Source organism: Neomonachus schauinslandi, chromosome 11, assembly GCF_002201575.2.
Source record: "Neomonachus schauinslandi chromosome 11, ASM220157v2, whole genome shotgun sequence".
NCBI lineage: Eukaryota > Metazoa > Chordata > Mammalia > Carnivora > Phocidae > Neomonachus > Neomonachus schauinslandi.
Window position 1 is genome coordinate 89,567,122 of NC_058413.1, and position 19,180 is coordinate 89,586,301.

Below are 19,180 nucleotides of genomic sequence, written 5' to 3' on the forward strand. Positions count from 1 at the left end.
ATATGTGCTGTTCCAACCTCTTTTTTTTTTTTTTTTTAAGATTTTATTTATTTGCGAGAGAGAAAATGAGAGACAGAGAGCATGAGAGGGAGGAGGGTCAGAGGGAGAAGCAGACTCCGTGCTGAGCAGGGAGCCGGATGCGGGACTCGATCCTGGGACTCCAGGATCATGACCTGAGCCAAAGGCAGTCGCTTAACCAACTGAGCCACCCAGGCACCCTGTTCCAACCTCATTTTGAGATCACCCTTCAGGTCATACGATATGTAAAATCCTCATTTATTTTTCCTTTCTAGGTTCAAAGCAGTGGCACATGATTGGCCATCTGCAGCCAGAAACCTCCTACGATATTAAAATGCAGTGCTTCAACGAAGGGGGAGAAAGCGAGTTTAGCAATGTGATGATCTGCGAAACTAAAGGTAGGAGAGGAATGAGAGCTCGTGCTTTTTCCCCCGGATGGAACTGGAATTAAACTCTGCATTATTCCTTCTGACTCTTGATATGTTTACCTAAGGAAGCATCTGCTCTGGACCATTTCCTAGGTGGAGGCATTAAGACCGTCCCAACAGAAAATAGAGAATGTTGGCTAGAGCACTTGTCTAAAACTTAGTTTACGTAAGCATCGATCATATTCATTAATTTCCGTGTGACGCCACGTAAGTCACTTCCCTTCTTTTTTCTCTTCACGAAGAGAGTAGAAGTATTTGCTGAATAACTTCTGCAAATTAGAATGCTGCAAGAGTTAGAATACTTAAGAACAAAAATACAATTTTCAGGAAAAGTGCTTCGTACGCATCAAGTGGTTTCTTGCTTGACAGTTACGCATAACATTGTCTACTTCCTAAGTGCGATTATTCAGTTCAGCATCAGCAGTGCGCTAATGCTAAATTGAAATTCTCAACTCTGCTGACATACGTAGATTGACTGTGAAGTATCTTTTGTTTTTAGGATGGTGGTGCTCCACGTCAATAATAGAAACAGCTAACGTGGCTATTTACAAACTGGTGTCCAGTCACAGTTAATCTGACAGAAAAAGGGACTGGGTTTTGTTTTTGTTTTTTTTTAAGATTTTTTATTTTTTATATTTTATTTTTATTTTTTAAAGATTTTATTTATTTATTTGAGAGAGAGAGAATGAAAGACAGAGAGCATGAGAGGGAGGAGGGTCAGAGGGAGAAGCAGACTCCCCACTGAGCAGGGAGCCCGATGCGGGACTCGATTCCGGGACTCCAGGATCATGACCTGAGCCGAAGGCAGTCGCTTAATCAACTGAGCCACCCAGGCGCCCAAGATTTTTTATTTATTCATTTAACAGAGATAGAGAGAGAGCACAAGTAGGCAGAGCTGCAGGCAGAGAGAGAGAGAGAGAAGCAGGTTCCCCTCTGAAGCAGGGAGCTTGATGTGGGGCTTGATCCCAGGACCATGGGATCATGACCTGAGCCGAAGGCAGACACCTAACCGACTGAGCCACCCAGGTGCCCCAAAAAGGGACTGTTTTAGCTTGCATCTGTTTTAAAGAACAAGAGGAAATTTCCCAAAGTCCTCACCTTTCCCCACTCCCCGCTAGTCTCAGTGGCTAGTCTCAGTCACCCGCTTCCCAGACCATTCCCTGGAATAGAATGATTGATCAGGACCTACTCGAGTTGTGTGGGGTTTGAGCGGACAGCTGAATGAAATTGGGGCTCTGCTAGCGTGGGAGGAAAAGGCTGCTGAATGGGCCAGGCAGCCCTTTAGTGTCTGCTACAGGTGATTTTATGATGTCGATTTAACGATGAAGAAACTGAGGCTCAGAAGAATTGAATTGTAAAGAAAAGACATAGTTTCATCTTTTAAGATTTTTTTTTTTTTTTTTTTTTTTTTATTTATTTTATTTGAGAGAGAGAGAGAGAATGAGAGACAGAGAGCATGAGAGTCAGAGGGAGAAGCAGACTCCCCGCCGAGCAGGGAGCCCGATGCGGGACTCGATCCCGGGACTCCAGGATCGTGACCTGAGCTGAAGGCAGTCGCTTAACCAACTGAGCCACCCAGGCGCCCATAGTTTCATCTTTTAATGCTAAGTTATGTGACTTTGCTGCAAAACCCACATACTAAATCTGCCTTTAAACATAGGTATATACACAGACCTTTAGATTTACTTTGGTTAGTATATATTTGAGGGGCTTTTTGTTGTAGTCACTGTGATATATTAATGGACGTTTCTTACTTGCCTCTAGAGTGTTGTAATACTCGGGACAAAATTAAATAAAAATGAAATTTACCATCTCTGTCCCCAAGACATTTAAGAATCGAGCCAGGCCAAACACAGACAACAGTGTAATAACTGCATTGTTTAAATAGTATTATACCATAGCTGTGTCTATAAGAGTATGCCTCATTAATGGACTTTGCTGGGGAAGAAAAGGCTCTACGTACAGACTTTCAGGTCACTGACAAATGAAAACACCTCTTTAAAACATTAACCGTTTATATTGAATAACTTTCTAAAATGTGTGACACAATTCCCAGCCTGTTTAAAGAGAGAACGTAGGATACACAGTCTCTGCTTTTAAGAAATGAGTCAAGGTTCTTGTTATGAACAATGATTGTCATATCTTTAGTAATTCAGTAAGGTTTTCCAAGAATGATCGAGGTGTTGACACCAGCCATTTTCTCCTGCCCTTAAAGATCATAGACTGTCATGATTTTTCTGTAGTTCTTTGGTTTCTTATCTCACTTTTCTTGTTTCATGCTCTTAGCCTCTTCTTCTTCCACCCCCCTCCCCCTCCTCCTCCCTTCCTCCTCCCCTCTTCCTCCCCTCCTCCTCCTCCTCTTCTTCCTAGTATTAGCTTTCTCTTCTTACTGATGTTGATGCATCTGTCTCACTCACCATCCACCACAGAAATTTTTCACTTTAGCAGAGACTGGCAAAATCATCAAGCTTGGTAGAATTATGAATAAATAAAGAGTAAATGAAGAGCGAATAAACCTGATGGACTTCCCCATGGGTAACCGTGATCTTTAATGTATGATCTGCAATGTCTATTTTGCTTCAGAAACTTGTTTGTTTTCTTTAGAATTGGCAGGGACCTTAGAATTGTCTAATCCAACATACCACCTGAAGTAGGAATTTCCTTTAGCATCTCTGCCAAGTATTCATCCACTTCTCAGTGTTGGAAACCTCTTTCCTTTGAAAACTGTCCTCTTCTTTATGGATTCCTACCCCTCTTCTGCATAAAGGTGCTAGAAATTTGAACCCCAACATAGTGTCTATTGAAGTAGAATTTTTTAAGGACCGCTCTGCTCCACTGGGTCGTTAGGAGCCATAACAGGAAATATAATATAATACCTAATAGTAACAAAATTGATTGAATACTGCCATGTGCCAGGCTCTGTTCTAAGTGCTTTCCATGATTAACTCGTTTACTCTTCATTCCAGCCTTACGATAGAGCTTTTATTCTTATCTCGAGTTCCCACATGCAGAAACTGGTTCCTGGAGGTTAAGGTCATGCAGCTAAGGATACGTGGTAGACCAGGATATGCACCTGGGCAGTCTGGTCCCAGAGAGCGAGCTGTCAGCCACTATGCTTTGCTGCTTTTCTATGGCATTTAAAGCATGAAGAATGTGTTATTTGAGGACAGAGAAAATGGGGTTTGAGTCCCACCTGTTATTAGTTTTTGTTGTCACTGTTTTCCAGAATATCAACAAATTGGATAAAAGAACCACATTTACATGGACTCCAGAGGTCATTGGTTTGGGAATGCTTAATATTAAGCATAAGGTTTTGGGGACTGTATATAATTGTTTGGTCCACAGTCATATCTTTAATCTCAATCACATAAAAGAGGCATAAAATATGTCACTTTGAATCTTATTCAGCTCAAAGCGTGTCACATAGAAAGGAGTTTTCATCCCACCCATAAGTTGAAATACTGGGAGTTTTCTCCAAATACAGTTGAGCAGATAATCAGCAGTTTGGGTTGGACTGAGGGCATTTGTTTCTCAGACTTTATGATTTCTCTAGAATTTGTGGACTGAGACTTTGGCACATCAGATTTTTAAACTTTTGAGCCCTCCTTGTGACTCATTGGTGGTCAGATCATCTCAGTAACAAGTGTAAACAGACTGGCTTGCATTCCTAACCAGACCTCCGTCAGAGAGTAAACCGTCTCATAGAGCCTGTATTCACTCTGACATCATGTTTTCCTTTATATGTCAACTAGTAAAACGCCTTCCTGGAGCTTCTGAGTATCCCGTCAAAGACTTGAGTACCCCTCCAAATTCTTCGGGAAGTGGACGAAACGTTGGGCCTGCAACCAGCCCCACCAGAAGCAGCGACATGTTGTATCTGATAGTTGGCTGCGTGCTAGGTGTGATGGTCCTCATTCTCATGGTTTTCATTGCAATGTGCCTCTGGAAGAACCGTCAGCAAAACACCATACAGAGTAAGCCATTTATCGATATTTCCTGGTCTTTTTCTAAAGATGGCCAGGAAAGTATCGTCAGGATAAATATGGATCTGTAATACTTCCATGGGTTAGTGTCACGGTATAAAGCACATCAGGCACTCTGCGGTCAGGGGAGGAGACTTTAAGACTGTTGTAGCTGTCAGCCAGAGGAAGTGGAGCATCCCATGAAATTGCCCAGTAGAAATAAACAGCAAAGCCCAAACCAGGCAGGTCTCTAAGTAAATAGCCAACTTTGTGCTGGGAAACTCTGGCTTTGTCAGACCACCAAAGAGCATGCGTTCTTGAAGCATGAGCTTTGGAAGTGTTGCTGGAATACCTCCGTATGGGTACAAGTCTTGGTAACAGGAATAGAAAAGGCTGGAAATGAGGGAAAGGAAAACTTTTCTAAGTTACTGTTACTGAATGACACAAATGAAGGTGACATGGTCCTGTTTCAGTCCCTGATGTACCAATACTGCTCCAGCCTGGTCCCTACGTGTATCTAGTAATGGGAGTGATGGTGCCGCATGGAAACAGATAACCTAGAACCCCTTTTCCCTCTTCTTCCCCTAGTTCTCTCCCCTCCCCTTCCCACCTTTCTTGTTCTCCCAGACAGGGGAATTGGAGCAAGCAGAGACTGTAGTCTTTGGTGGAAGGAGGTTTTTTTGGTTTCCCCTCTGTCCCCAGAATAAGAGAATCAAAGCTAATAGCTCAAGGGGAAAAAAGGTGATTTGTTTTTATTGAATTGGTGCTTTCTAGGAGATAGACAGGGAGAGAGGTGGTGGTGATGGTGATGGTGCCAGGCTAAAAGGGTTGGAGAGATCATTTGATTGGTTTCGGTGCCATTGACTTTAATTGTGGGAGTGTGCACTGAATCATTAAAAGGAAAGTGTTTCTCTGGTCGTCTGAGCAAGCTTAATCTGGTTGAGGTCGTTTTCCTCTGTGACTTGGTGATATGTTCAAAGATGGAAATTTATGGTAGTGATGTTCATTCAGTCATATTCAGAAGATACTCATTGACTGTCTTTGATGTGCCTGGCACTGTGTTAGACAATGGGGATACAGTGGTAAAAAAGTAAACCTGTCCCCTGCCCTGTCAGCTTATAGTTTAATGGAAAAGATAAGCAGGTAGGCTGACAGTAACTCACCTGTAAGAAGTTCAGTAATAGGAGGAAGGACACCTAATCCAGTCTTGGCTTGCTCTAATACCTTTGAAGAATTTACCAAAACTCTGCCAACAAGTCCTGTACGGTTTAGGTGCTGTATTTTCTAAGGGATATTGCACTTGTTCTAAATAAATCTAGCAAGTGTGCCTCTGGAAATTGGAATTTTGAGGCAACTATTTAAGTGCTTTTATTTATTTATTTATTTTATTTATTTATTTTTAAAGATTTTATTTATTTATTTGACAGAGAGAGAGCGAGAGCAGGAACACAAGCAGGGGGAGTGGGAGAGGGAGAAGCAGACTCCCTGCTGAGCAGGGAGCCCGATGTGGGACTCAATCCCAGGACCCTGGGATCATGACCTGAGCCGAAGGCAGACGCTTAACGACGGAGCCACCCAGGCGCCCTAAGTGCTTTTAATATAAGGAAATGGAATAATTAGGCTTTTGCCTTTAGTACCCCGCAACTTCCACATGGACTATGTTAATGAAGGAACTGATAGTCAGTGAACATATACACAACTCCATCCTTTCATTTAAAAGTGTTATTACTATTTAAAATATCCTACCTAATGTTTGCCTTTTGTTGTTGTTTTATAGTTTCTCTCGGCACTTTGAAGTGTGTGGGAGTTTAAACACTTTTTCTTAATGTTGCCAGTACTCAGATAGTTTCAACTTGAACGATATATTAATTCTCTTGAGTAATTTCTCTCTGGTTAATTTCTCTTCCCATTAACAAAGCCTTAATTAACTCAGAGTTCCTAGGTATCTCCACACAAGGAAAGAGCAGTAACTTTCTTAAAGCATATCTCATAATTAGACTTTAAGTGAACACATTTAAGGCATTTTATTTTAGTGTATTTGTAGTTTCTTAGGGGTTTATTAATAAAACTGCCTACACAAGAAGATTGTCTTTTTCTTTATCTTACTTTTTTTTTCTTGTTTGTTCTCTCTTAACAGAATATGACCCTCCAGGATATCTCTACCAGGGGTCAGATATTAATGGGCAGATGGTGGAATACACTACTCTGCCTGGCACAAATCGGATAAATGGGAATGTTCATGGAAGCTTCATAAGCAATGGAGGTCTCAGCAATGCCTGCTCCCATCTTCACCATAAAATCCCTAATGGAGTCAATGGAATCATGAATGGGAGCTTAAACGGAGGGCTTTACTCGGGGCATACAAGCTCACTAACCAGGACACATGTGGATTTTGAACATCCCCGTCACCTAGTAAATGTAAGAGACCTAATTATAAATACAGCCTCCCTATGCCCCATGGTGCCAGGGAGCAAGAACAGGGTCAGCCTACTTGGCCTTTGTCAACACAGCAATCTCATGGGTTTATTAGGCTGGAAATACTATGTATTACTGGCAACCCCTTGATCCAGAGTAATCTTTGTAAGCTTTCTATTGTCAGGTGATAGTTATGTTCATCAATTTGGTTTATGTTTTAAAATTATTTCACAGTGAAAGTGGAATACCAGTAACGAACTGGCTGGAAGTTACTCTGGAGAGATGGAAATCCCATTAGGCGTAGAGTGGACCCAGTACTTTAAATTTGCCTTATTAAGAGCAGAGTCTGAAAACTCGTATGCTTTAGTGGAGTCAGGCAGATCGTGAAATTGAGCAAAACAAGTTGGGAATGAGACAGAAGCAGTGGCGGTGATAACAATCTGGAGAGCGCCAGCTACAACTCAGTCCAGTTATTGGCACGCAGGACTGAGGGTCCGGGGTTACCGGGTTTTCTGATTTTTTCAAAACATCTTGTAAATCTAGGTGCAATTGCCAGATTTTTTACATTTTGGCAACTGATTGCAATTCTTGAAAGCATTGCGGAGGCCACGTGGAACCTGTCTGCAGGCCACCAGATTGTGACTTCCAACCTGTAGTGAGTTTCTTTTGTTTGTTGTGTCCAACGTGTGGTAGGGGTGTTGCCTGTAAGATTTTTGCCTTTTATTTATTTATTTATTTATATTTTTAATTTTTTTTAAAAGATTTATTTGAGAGAGAGAGAGAGAGAGAGGGAGGGAGAGAAAGTGCAGGGGCAGAGGGAGAGGGAGTCCAAGCAGACTCTGCACCAAGTGCAGAGCCTGACGCGGGGCTCAATCTCACCGCCCTGAGATCATGACCTGGGCCGAAACCAAGAGTTGGATGCTTCACCAACTACACCACGCAGGTGCCCTGGGATTTTTGCCTTTTATAATATTAGTGTTCTTTAGCCTGAAGGAGTGATTGATACACCTTGAAAAATACTTTATTTCACAGATAACTCAGTGATATAGTTTAATTTTTGAAATGGGAATAGAATGACTAGCATATTTTATATTTATGTTGGTTAGAGGTTCTCTGTGTTAGGAAGTTTCATTTATTAGGATGTGCATCCACGTTATTTTTCAATCAGATGGGTGATATGTTTAGTTGCACTCATTGTGCAATTAAGCACTCATTGAAGTTTTTGTCATTGTTCTGATTACAGATAAATTTGCCATAACCCACGAGGTGCTAAAATTTGAAAAGGTTTTGAGTTTTTCATCCTCAACTTCAACAAAGATTTATTAAAATATTACATTGGGAGAACAAAACTATAATATATATTTGTATCTTAAAGCTGGACATCTAATGGGTTTTGTGTGATCTAGTTTTAGTGTATTGTAGAAAAATACCTAATTTGCTTGAGTGCATCTCGTTACCAAAAGAGAATAATGATTTCATTATTTTACGTGGAAAGACATGGCTCATATTCAGACTTTGTAAACTTTTTTGGTCACCATTCCTAGTCCAAACTACTAACATTGTCCAAGAAACAAAAGGAGAAAACACTAAGGTTTGAATAGCACATGCTATTTCCATAAGAAGAAAAAAAATAAATCTGATGTTTGAGGATTTGGAACAGCAGTTTGGGTTTTTTGAACAATGAATTGCTATTTAAATAATGGTTGCCCCTTTAGGTGTACAATTTTAGAGGCTATCATCTGTGGTTTTTACTCACTAGTTTTCTTGTCTTTTCTGGGTGGGAGGAAATGGGGAAATTTTCAAAATACTGGCGATCATAAAAATCATCAAGTTAACTTTGATATGTTTAGTGATTCAACTAATCACATTACCCCGTAGGTTAACTTCATTTTGTGAAGTTCGGAGCTTATGGAGCTTATGCTCAAAGACTGAACATAGCAGAGGATATTCTTTCTCGCAATGTTTTCTTAAAAATTCCTGTTGCTAGTTGGATCAGGAATGTTGAGAGACGTTTTCAGTGCTTTTGGTTTGCTTAGATTCTGGCTGTTGTTACGAGATGAATGGAAATGGAAAGTATTCTGGGAAAAACAATTGCCTGAACTTTCTTTAACCTTGAAGAACTGCTCTGGGTTTGGGTGCAGTGTGACAGCCTCTCCCACCGTTATCAGACTCAGTTCTGCTGTTTTTCATCTGAAAGCAGAATTTTTACTCTGACCAAAAGCTGGTTCAATTCTGAACATCAGTTGTGAAGAAATCTTGCCATTGTATATGTCAAGCAAGCGTTTTACAATGAGGTATGTGTTAATCTGGGCATTTTTCTTAATTGCCGGGCAGTTTCCGCCAAAAGCAACACCAAAATATTAATCCTTCCCTCCAAGCCATTGCTGGCTGAGAATCTACTCCATCTGGAAAAATAAAACATGTTTTAAAACTTAGTGTAGTCAAGTGAACAGACCTAATTGAAATAATTACAGGAAAATGAAGATGGGTTTATCTTGTGACATCATTCAAACAGATTTCCACCGTTTCTCCAACTGGCATCACGTAAAATTCTTCTGTGACTGCTAGAAAAGTAAAAATGAACAGGAGGTTCTAATGTACGGTGCATTTGGGGCCCAGTAGATTTGAACCACTGAAACGGAAGTGACTAAATTTCTCCATTTCTTTGGCTCCTTTCAGGACAAAAATACATGGAAAAAAATCCATGGCAGGCAGTTTGTAGAGTGTAGTTTCAGTGTTGTATGGAACTCATTTGTAACTATTGGTAAGGAATGATAAGCATAACCTTGTTGGGGGGGTTGGTTAAAATACACCATGTAGGGCGCCTGGGTGGCTCAGTTGGTTAAGCGACTGCCTTCGGCTCAGGGCATGATCCTGGAGTCCCGGGATCGAGTCCCGCATCGGGCTCCCTGCTCGGCAGGGAGTCTGCTTCTCCCTCTGACCATCCTCCCTCTCATGCTCTCTGTCTCTCATTCTCTCTCTCGCAAATAAATAAAATCTTTAAAAAAAATAAAAATAAAAATAAAATACACCGTGTAGCCGTTCATCATTGGCCTGGCTTTTCCGTTTGGGGCTGTTTGGTTATGAGTCTGTGGTACCTTCACAATGTGTGTTTCTCTTTCTCCCTGTACTTCCGTCCTGACCAGGGTGGTGCCATGTACACAGCAGTACCTCGGACGGACCCGTCGGAGTGCGTTAGCTGTCGAAACTGTCGGAACAATAACAGGTACACGGCTCTGTTTGCAAGGGTTGTTGGGAATACAGTATAGGACTCTTCTTTTGCCCCCTTCACCTAAGGAAATTCTTGACGTTTACGTACGCTGTAAATCTCAGAATATGGAGACTTAAGTGTAGGGCTGTTACTAATTTTTTAGCCCTGCTTTACAATTTTCACCTTTCTGGGCCTTGGGGTCTTGAGATAGATGGACAATATTAAAGACGTGTTTCTCACTGAGATGTTATTAAAAGGTTTGATGTTTCTGAAATCTTTAGAGTCATTTCTATATACAGACTTTGTCTTTTCTCACCTGTCCTTTTCCGCTCTGTGTTATGAATGAGAGCACGTTTGAATGTTAGGGGACAAACCCTGTGTATAAAGTAATGTGTTTTCATGGTAATATTACTGAAATTTTCCTACTGGATTATTCAGTACTTTTTTTTTTTTAATTCTTAAAACCTTGCAATAACTAAGTAGCAAAATCTTTTTTTCCCCTTTCTTTTCATTTGGGGGGGTTTAAAAAAATTGTAAGAGGCATATGTACTCACAGTATTTCAAACAAGATAGGAATATGTAGAGTAACGTGTAGAGTAATGTGTAGAGTAACAATTTTGACAATATCCAGGAAACTTTCAGGCTGCCTCTATATATAGGAACTCCAAAAGATTATCAGATTTTCCGTTGTATTAAAGTTATGTCCATCAGAAACCTTCGTTCTTTTTCTCCCGGTAACAATGGTATTGGGTGACATGGTCCCAGAAGCCCTGCCCAGCTCTAAAACTCTACAATTTAACAACTGTGTTAGAGTTAGTACATTAAATAATGAGTATGACTGGAGTTTGGATATTTCATTATTGAAATGGGGGTGGGACCTATATTTTTTAAATCAATTACAAGGTTAAGAATTGTGTCGGGAAGTTACCAAAACCAGAACTTGGAAGTAGCCAGTCGACTAATCAACTATAGACTTGGCAATACATTGCTCAGCATGTGTTTTGAGAGTTTCAGAGCAAAAGCAATAAATCTTCCTGGAGATTTGTCCTTATCATTTACTTAGCCCATCTTAGGGTGTCTGTGTTAGCAAGGGCCATCTGCCTATTTTGTGTACTAAGATTGTTTGTTACATTTTTTAAATTCTGTCTGACCTAGCTACATTTTAAGATGTTTATAACATTGAAGCCACATTTTTTGTCCTGAGCTGGTTGTAGGCTTTACCACATTTTGTTAGGAACATGCTAAAGATGCTTCATACACCTGGTAAGTAATCAAATAAACTTAATTAAAACAAATGGTATTGCCTAAAAACGTAATGCATTTTCTTTTGTGATTCTTGTGGCCATCAGCAGATCTCAATTCAACATTGGCATTAAAGCGATGTTGCAAGAGAACCTCTGGCTTGAGAATAAGTAGACAGACATAGGCTTTGCCACTGCTTAAATCCGTGATCTTGGGAAAGTTATATAATCTCTCTGTGGCTATTTTCTTATCTGAAAAATGGAAAATTGCCCTAGGAAATGTAAAATCATCCCAACATAGTTTGATGATAGATTTTGGTAATTTGCTGCTAATCACGTCTTTATGATGAAGTTATCATCCTGGTTACCAATAAGACATCCCATTTCCTTAAAAGAATTTTTATGACCGGTATGTACCATCTTGCATTCATGGCCATTTGTATATTTGTGTGAGTGAATGTGTGTGTGAGTGAGTATATGTGTATAGTGTTGGGGGCTTTTGTTATACTTGTTTTTTTTTTTTTTTTTTTTCCCTTTAAGACAATGGACAATTATAGTTCTATTAATTTTTCAAGTTGATGACTTCTTGCATTTCATGTGTGGGGGTTTTACTTTTATCTGGGAACCTAGGTGCATTCTCTTTAGCCTGAGAAAACCAGCTTCTGTTTCTCTCTGGCTTAAATTTACTTCTTCCTACCTGAGAGTCTGCCTGTTTAGGGCAAGTCTTGACTTGCCTGCATTGCCTCCAGGATTAGCCAGATGACTCACCTGGCTCCCAGGAGCCGTTATGTGATTTTGATGTTTAGTGATTGGCCAGATAAATATCAGTAAGTACCTACCTTCAACTCTGGAAAATTGGAATCATTAAATTTAAAGCTTCTAACTCTTTTGACTTTGAAATTGAAAACAGGTATCTTTGCTTAAGATCCCCCAACTGGCAAAATTTATAATAAGCTTTGAATGCTGAGAGGTAGATATGCAAAATTTTAGTCAATTTACACTTTTAGAATATTGACATTACTAACAATACATTTGCATTTCCTAATGCCAGTTGAACTAATGTGTGCACAAAAAGAGACATAATTTCAGTTAAGTTATATAAGGGCTTACCTAAGGGTGAATACAGGCACACCTCATTTTATTGTGCTTTGCTTTATTGCACTTTGCAGATACTGTGTTTTTTGACAAGTGGAAGACTTGTGGCCACCATGCATCAAGCAAGTCTGTTGGCCCCCATTTTCCAATAGCATTTGCTCACTTTGTGTCTCTTTCACATTTTGGTAACTCCTACAGTATTTCAAACTTTTTCATTATTCTATCTGTTATAGTGACCTGATCAATGATTGAGACTCACTGAAAGCTCAGATGATGGTTAGCATTTTTTAGCAATAATGTATTTTTTAATCAAGGTATATACATGTTGCTTTAGACATAATGCTATTACATACTTTATAGACTAAAGTAGAGTGTTAACATAACTCTGTGTGCACTGGGAAACCAACAAATTCATTTCACTTGCTCTAGCGGGATATTTGCTTTATTGGCAGTGGTCTGGAAGCAAACCCCATTCTCCCCAAGGTATGCTGATAGTGTGGTTCAGTGGTTATCACACCTCAGCATATGTTAGAATCACTTGGAGCAGTTGTGAAAACACAGATTACGAGGCTCTACCCTTAGAGTTTCTGATTCAGTAGGTATAGGGTGGGGCCTGAGAATTTGGATTTCTGATGAATTCCTACTGATACTGATGCTGCTGGTCGTGGGACCATGTTTTAAGAACCACTGGAATAATTGGGCTGGTGAAGTACAAGTGCAGGGTAGCAGGATATAAAATGGAAAGCTGGACCGAGTTTATGTCACGGATCATCCGGTCACGGTTTAATAGTTTATTTAATAAACATTTGTTGGGCGCCTGCCACATCCTGGGTGCTGGCCCAGGTCCCACCTCGAGAGAGCCCATAGTCTAATCATAGTGATTCACAACAGAGCTCCAAATACAGTGAGTAGGGTTTGAAGAAGCACGTTAAATCTTGTAGTTTTACGTTTAAGGAATGGAAAAAATCCCTATTGTTTCAATAATAAAGGTGCAGGAGGGATGTGAGATTTTGTGTGTGTGTGTTAATCAAGAGTGGGGGATATTGGTTAAATGTTGAAAAACAATGGGCTAATTGCATCATATTTCTCTGGAAGAATTTTGAGAAGAGGAGCCATGTATCTGAGAGATGTGTTTAGGCTTGATTAGCAGTAGCAGTACGGAGGTGGGATTGCAGGGAGGAGACCAGTCTGATGGTTTCTATAACAAAGACCTTAGCTTTTGTGCAAGGAGTGGGGATAGAAAGGAAGGGATGAGGGAGGTTCTAGTGTGGGAATCTTTTTTTTTTTTTTTTAAGATTCTTTGGGGGGGGAGGGGCAGAGGGAGAGAGAGAGACAGAATCTCAATCACGCTCCCCTCTGAACGTGGAGCATACTGTGGGGCTCTGTCTCACAGCCCTGAGATCATGACCTGAGCCGAAATCAAGAGTCAGATGCCTAACCAACTGAGCTACCCAGGTGCCCCTCGAGTGGGAATCTTTAGGACCTGGCCATTGTCTGGTAGGGATCTAGAAAAAAAGAAAGGCTCAAGATGAATAGAAAGTTTCAAGCATGGATGGCATAGTAATTGCCATGTAATAGTCATAGAAATAAGGAACTTAAGGGGCACCTGGGTGGTTCAGTCAGTAAAGCATCTGCCTTCAGCTCAGGTCATGATCCCGGGGTCCTGGAATTGAGCCCCACTTTGAGCTCCCCGCTCAGTGCAAAATCTGCTTATCCCTCTCCCTCTGCCCCCCACCCCCACTTGTGCTCACTCACACTGTCTCTCAAATAAATAAATAAAATCTTGGAAAAAAGAAAGAAGGAAGTTAATAAAATGACATATTGAGGAAAGGTGATGGATTTGGTTTTGGGCATTTAGAGTTCTAAGTACCAGTTGGATATCTAAGCCAAGGAGACAGATGAAAATGCCACTGTTGGGTTCAGGGGGTAGATTGGAACTATGAGACATACTTAGGAATTTGCATCTAAGTGATAAAACTTAAATATGGGTGGGATCACCAAGGGAGACAGTAGCTATGTCTGATTATTTTTAGTTATTTAAGGCATTGTTTTTGCCTTATTTCATAAATATTTAAAGTGATCAGACATCCTTTTTATAAGGCGTTCTCTCTTTTATTATTTTTTGCTTATGGGCTTGAAATGTCCTCAAGGAGGGGTGCCTGAGTGGCTCAGTTGGTTAAGCATTCGATTCTTGGTTTCAGTTCAGGTCTTGATCTCAGCATCATGAGTTCAAGCCCCATGCTGAGCTCCATGCTGGGTGTGGAGCCTACATTAAAATAATAATAATAATAATAATAATAACAACAACAAAAAATAAAGCATCAGATTCTGGTGCTGTTATTTGAAATGTCTTCGAGGAGATGATGCAAGGGTTGTGATAGCATAAGGAGAGTGAAAGGAAAAGGTGTTCATTTATTCATTCAGCAAACATTTGTTGAAAGTCTGTAGTGGGCCAGACACCCAGCTAGGTCCTGGAGGACAGTAAGCAAACCAGGCATTGTCCCTGCCTGGTTTGCTCACTATAAGTGTGGTTATAGTTTGATGGGGAGACATAACCTTTTTTCAAAATGATACAAATAAATCATAAAAGCGACATTTTGCTCTGAAACTCTGAAGAATTTGTAAAACTAGGTAAAAGAGAAGGGGATAGGTTTAAAACTTTCCAGGCAAAGACAAGGTACCATTTATGCAAAATCTGTAAAGCAGAATGCCAGAATCCAAACAGAGCTTCAGGAAGACTAATGTGGCAGGAACCAAGCAAGCGAAGGGGTCAGAGGTAAAAGGTGAGTGAAAGTAGGTCATACAGAGCCGTGGTGAGTCAGCAAGAGATTTTAAGTGTGACAGTATTGTGCTAGAACATTCTGGATGGAGTTTGGAGAATAAATTGGATGGGGCAAGAGAGGATACAGGGGACCAGTGAGATGGCTGTTGCAATAGCTCAGAGGAGAAGCCGTGCCCTAGGACGGTTGCAGTAAACATGAAGAGAAGTAGATGAGTTTGCAAGATTTGGGAGGTGCCAATTAAAAAAAAAAAAAAAAAAAGACACGAGGGATTGGTTGAGGAGGCCAACGGGGCTATCTAGGTAACTGCGTGCAACCACTGAGCTAGGAATCACTGCAGGAGATGAGAAGAAACTGTTTACCCCTTGGCACACCCTTGGGAGTCATCCTTTTAGACCCCACATCAAACTCACCTTTACCCAGGGTGGCTCTCGTATTCCACAGATGCCTAAGAACTGAGGAAGTCTTGCTTAGGGCCTGCCCCTTCTGCAATCTTAGCTGCATAGTGTCCTGCCATGCCTTCTTGGGTTTAAACTTAAATGTATTTTGTAGAGTGGGCTCTTAAGAAACAAGTCAGTGCCAGCCTTAGACCCCTTTTATCATCCCCTCTGTTTTGGTAATAACGATCTGGAGAGAAAATGTTGCCTTTACTGTCTAAATTGGAGTACTGATGTGAAAATGTGAGCGCAAGTAAGAGGGGAATGTACATTCCAGCATCTGTGGAGTTTTATTTGATTCTAGCACTTTTGTGGCATGTTGTAAATGACTGCCTGCTTCACTGTATTCAGTTAATTTGAACGCTTTTCACGTTTTAAGAATGATATGTAATAGGTCACCATGGACAGCTAGAAAGAGGCATATAGAATGCAGCTTTGTGAGGAGCCAGACCCCTACACTAAAGACTTAATTGAGAAATCCTTGTGCATTTCAAGAATGTAACAGATTTTAATCAAATAAATCAAAAGCTTTCTATTCTCCTTCTCTTCTCCTCTCCTCAATTTAAAAGGCAGTGACACAGTTCTGGATATGTAATCAACTGGGGTTTGTCAGTTGCTTGGCTAGTTTAATGGGAAAGGATTGACGTTAAATCCTGCCTGTTTACTATCAGTCTTGATAATTTGTAAAAGAGTAGAGAGGACACTGATGGAATTCACAGACAAACGAACTGAGAGGTCCCATCAGGAAGGAACAAGAAATTAAGGTTCCTAAAGAGATTGGAAGTGGGCAGGAAGTATCCAAGTAAAAATCAGCTTGGAAATATGCATATAATCCATCTGGGAAAAAAAGTGCAAGCTATACATGGCTGATGGTCAAAAGGGGAAATCAAATTACTTAGTGCCTTAGGAAGCACAGATACCATGAATGATCTCCAAGGTTTTGCCTGATGACAACCTTGAAAGTCTATGTGTTGCTGGGCTTGGGGACACTCTTTCACCAACTTGGAACCTTCCACACAGATAAAAATAGTGTGTAGAGATGAGCATGCAAACATTTAGTTATAGTACTAGTTCTTTCTGGCCTACGAGTTGAGCTACCCTGCTGGTTTGTTAAGTTTGTGGAAATGACTACTTGTTGAGTATGCCTAAATTCTTTCCTCCAGCAAGTGAATTTGTTATGACTCAATCCGTCTCCTCTGGCTGATCACATAGCTACTCCAGATCTAAGCCATAAAAACTAAAGGCAGAAAACACACAAAACCTAAAACTTCGTTTCTTTTCCATCTGTGGTAATCTTGCCTAGTTCTCTAAGAAAAAAATTTCACAGCACTGTGTCTGGTTTTTAAAATTGCTCAGTACCGGGGCGCCTGGGTGGCTCAGTCGTTAAGCGTCTGCCTTCAGCTCAGGTCATGATCCCAGTGTCCTGGGATCGAGCCCCGCATCGGACTCCCTGCTCCGCAGAGAGCCTGCTTCTCCTTCTCCCACTCCCCCTTCTTGTATTTCCTCTCTCGCTGTCTCTCTCTCTGTTAAGTAAATAAATAAAATCTTTTAAAAAAATAAATAAATTTAAAAAAATAAAATTGCTCAGTACCTTCCTTTTGGGGAAGTTCTATATTTCCTACTTATAAGATGGGAGACCAAGGGCGCCTGGGTGGCTCAGTTGGTTAAGCGACTGCCTTTGGCTCAGGTCATGATCCTGGAGTCCCGGGATCGAGTCCCGCATCGGGCTCCCTGCTCGGCGGGGGGTCTGCTTCTCCCTCCGACCCTCCCCCCTCTCATGTACTCGCTCTCTCTCATTCTCTCTCTCTCAAATAAATAAATAAAATCTTTAAAAAAAAAAAAAAAAGATGGGAGACCGAGGGCCTGTTGTCAGGGAGTCAGGTGGTTAGGATAGGATATTTTGTTTTTGTTTTTTGGTCTTTTATTTGTAAGCATGCGTGTGAACTTCTCATGTTCAGTAATGTACTCAGTCATTTATTGTCACCTATTATGTGACAATCACCAGTAAGCTAATTCCCAAAGGGCAGCTCCCATTCTGAAACTGGGGTCTTTGCATCCAATAAAGAGTATGCCATGAGAGTGGGGGACAGCCATGGCCATTGGGGAATGTCATCAGGGTTCTGTTGCATAGTAACTGATGAGCCTCCAAAAATAAGGGCTGGGCCAGCAAAATGACAGAGACACTGAGGCAAGAGGAAACAGAAGTGAGCTGAATATTAAAACAAACCACCACCAAGATGTGACCGTTTCAGAAGTCTCAAGAACATACTCATGAACATAAGTGTCACACATCCAAGAAATTCATGGAGAGCCAGTCTTTGCCCTCTAGGGATAATGAAAAGAGGAAACTTAATGCACAATTTGTGCAGGTATCTAATCGGAGTAATTCGGTATGTAATCACGCTTAACAAATATCCAACTGTGTATACAGAAATGGAACACTTCACTAGAAAATATTTCAGAGGTCCTAGATAATTTTGCTAGAATGTCCAAAATACATTTAGTCAAATACTAAAGGAACGTACTCATCCAAGCACAATTCTATGCCACTACTCCCATCTCTTGTTTCCTAGTGTGTGCTCTTCAGATGGTTGGTTCAAGAATATTATTTTTATGACACTGTAATAGTCATTTTTCCGTCTTACAGGTTTGTCAGGTCTTTCCTGTTAACTGAAAGATATCTTGGTAAACTAACAGGTCCCAGACCACCTGAATTCGTTTTAGCACACATTTTTGTATGTGGCAAGATGCCCAGAGTTCTATTTACTCAGTGTTTTTAAACTTAAGAAAAGTAGTTTCATTGAGCCAGAGACAACTCCGTGAAAACCTTCATTCTACCTTAAGCCAATAATAACTGCAATTGAAGGGTTATTTGAGAAGCCTAAGGTAGTGAAATTACAAAGTCTTTGACTCTATGAACTGTAAAATGTGCACTATAAGAGCATCTTGATGAATGTCAGATATTTGCAGATATACTCATTCGACCTGTTCTCTTTCACTGCCTATAGATTTGGGTCTTTATATTTTTTTTATGTGATTACCTGACAAGCTTTGGAAATTTTAGTTCAAGTATTAATCAGTAAAATTGTTCTCACATGCTAAATTCCTAATTCTATTCAGAACAGGTGTTATATTCCTTTTTTATTTTATTTTTTAAATTTATTTTATAAAGATTTTTATTTGAGAGAGAGTGAGTAAAGGAGAGAGAGAGAACATGAGCTGGGGGAGGAGCAGAGGGAGAAGCAGACGCTCCGCTGAACAGGGAGCCCGATGCGGGACTCGATCCCGGGACTCCAGGATCATGACCTGAGCCAAACGCAGACATTTAACCAGCTGAGCCATCCAGGCGCCCTATTCCTTTTTTATATACTTTGCTCTCTGTGCTGTGTCTTAGCACATAACCCATAAGTTGAAGCCATTTTTATGCCAACACATGTAGATACCTGGAATAGAACGGAATTATTTACATGTGGTTATCTAAATGGTTACTTCCTGATGATTAGGAGTTAGGATTTGGTGTACTAGAAAACTTTAAATCAGTTTGGTTTATCCTGTTGGAAAGTGGGTAATTTAACTCAAAGGTTGATCTTACT

The 19,180-nt window shown here is 40.6% G+C and overlaps 1 protein-coding gene across 1 annotated transcript in view; it reads left to right on the forward strand.

Annotated features, from left to right (window-relative positions):
• The window catches only part of CDON (cell adhesion associated, oncogene regulated), a 65,032-nt gene that overhangs the window by 35,355 nt on the left and 10,497 nt on the right, over positions 1-19,180 (forward strand). Inside the window, exons 14-17 of the mRNA XM_021696231.2 lie at positions 294-416; positions 4,199-4,420; positions 6,546-6,826; positions 9,970-10,049. Of these exons, the coding sequence (XP_021551906.1) occupies positions 294-416; positions 4,199-4,420; positions 6,546-6,826; positions 9,970-10,049 (706 nt within the window). The remainder of the gene's footprint in view (positions 1-293; positions 417-4,198; positions 4,421-6,545; positions 6,827-9,969; positions 10,050-19,180) is intronic.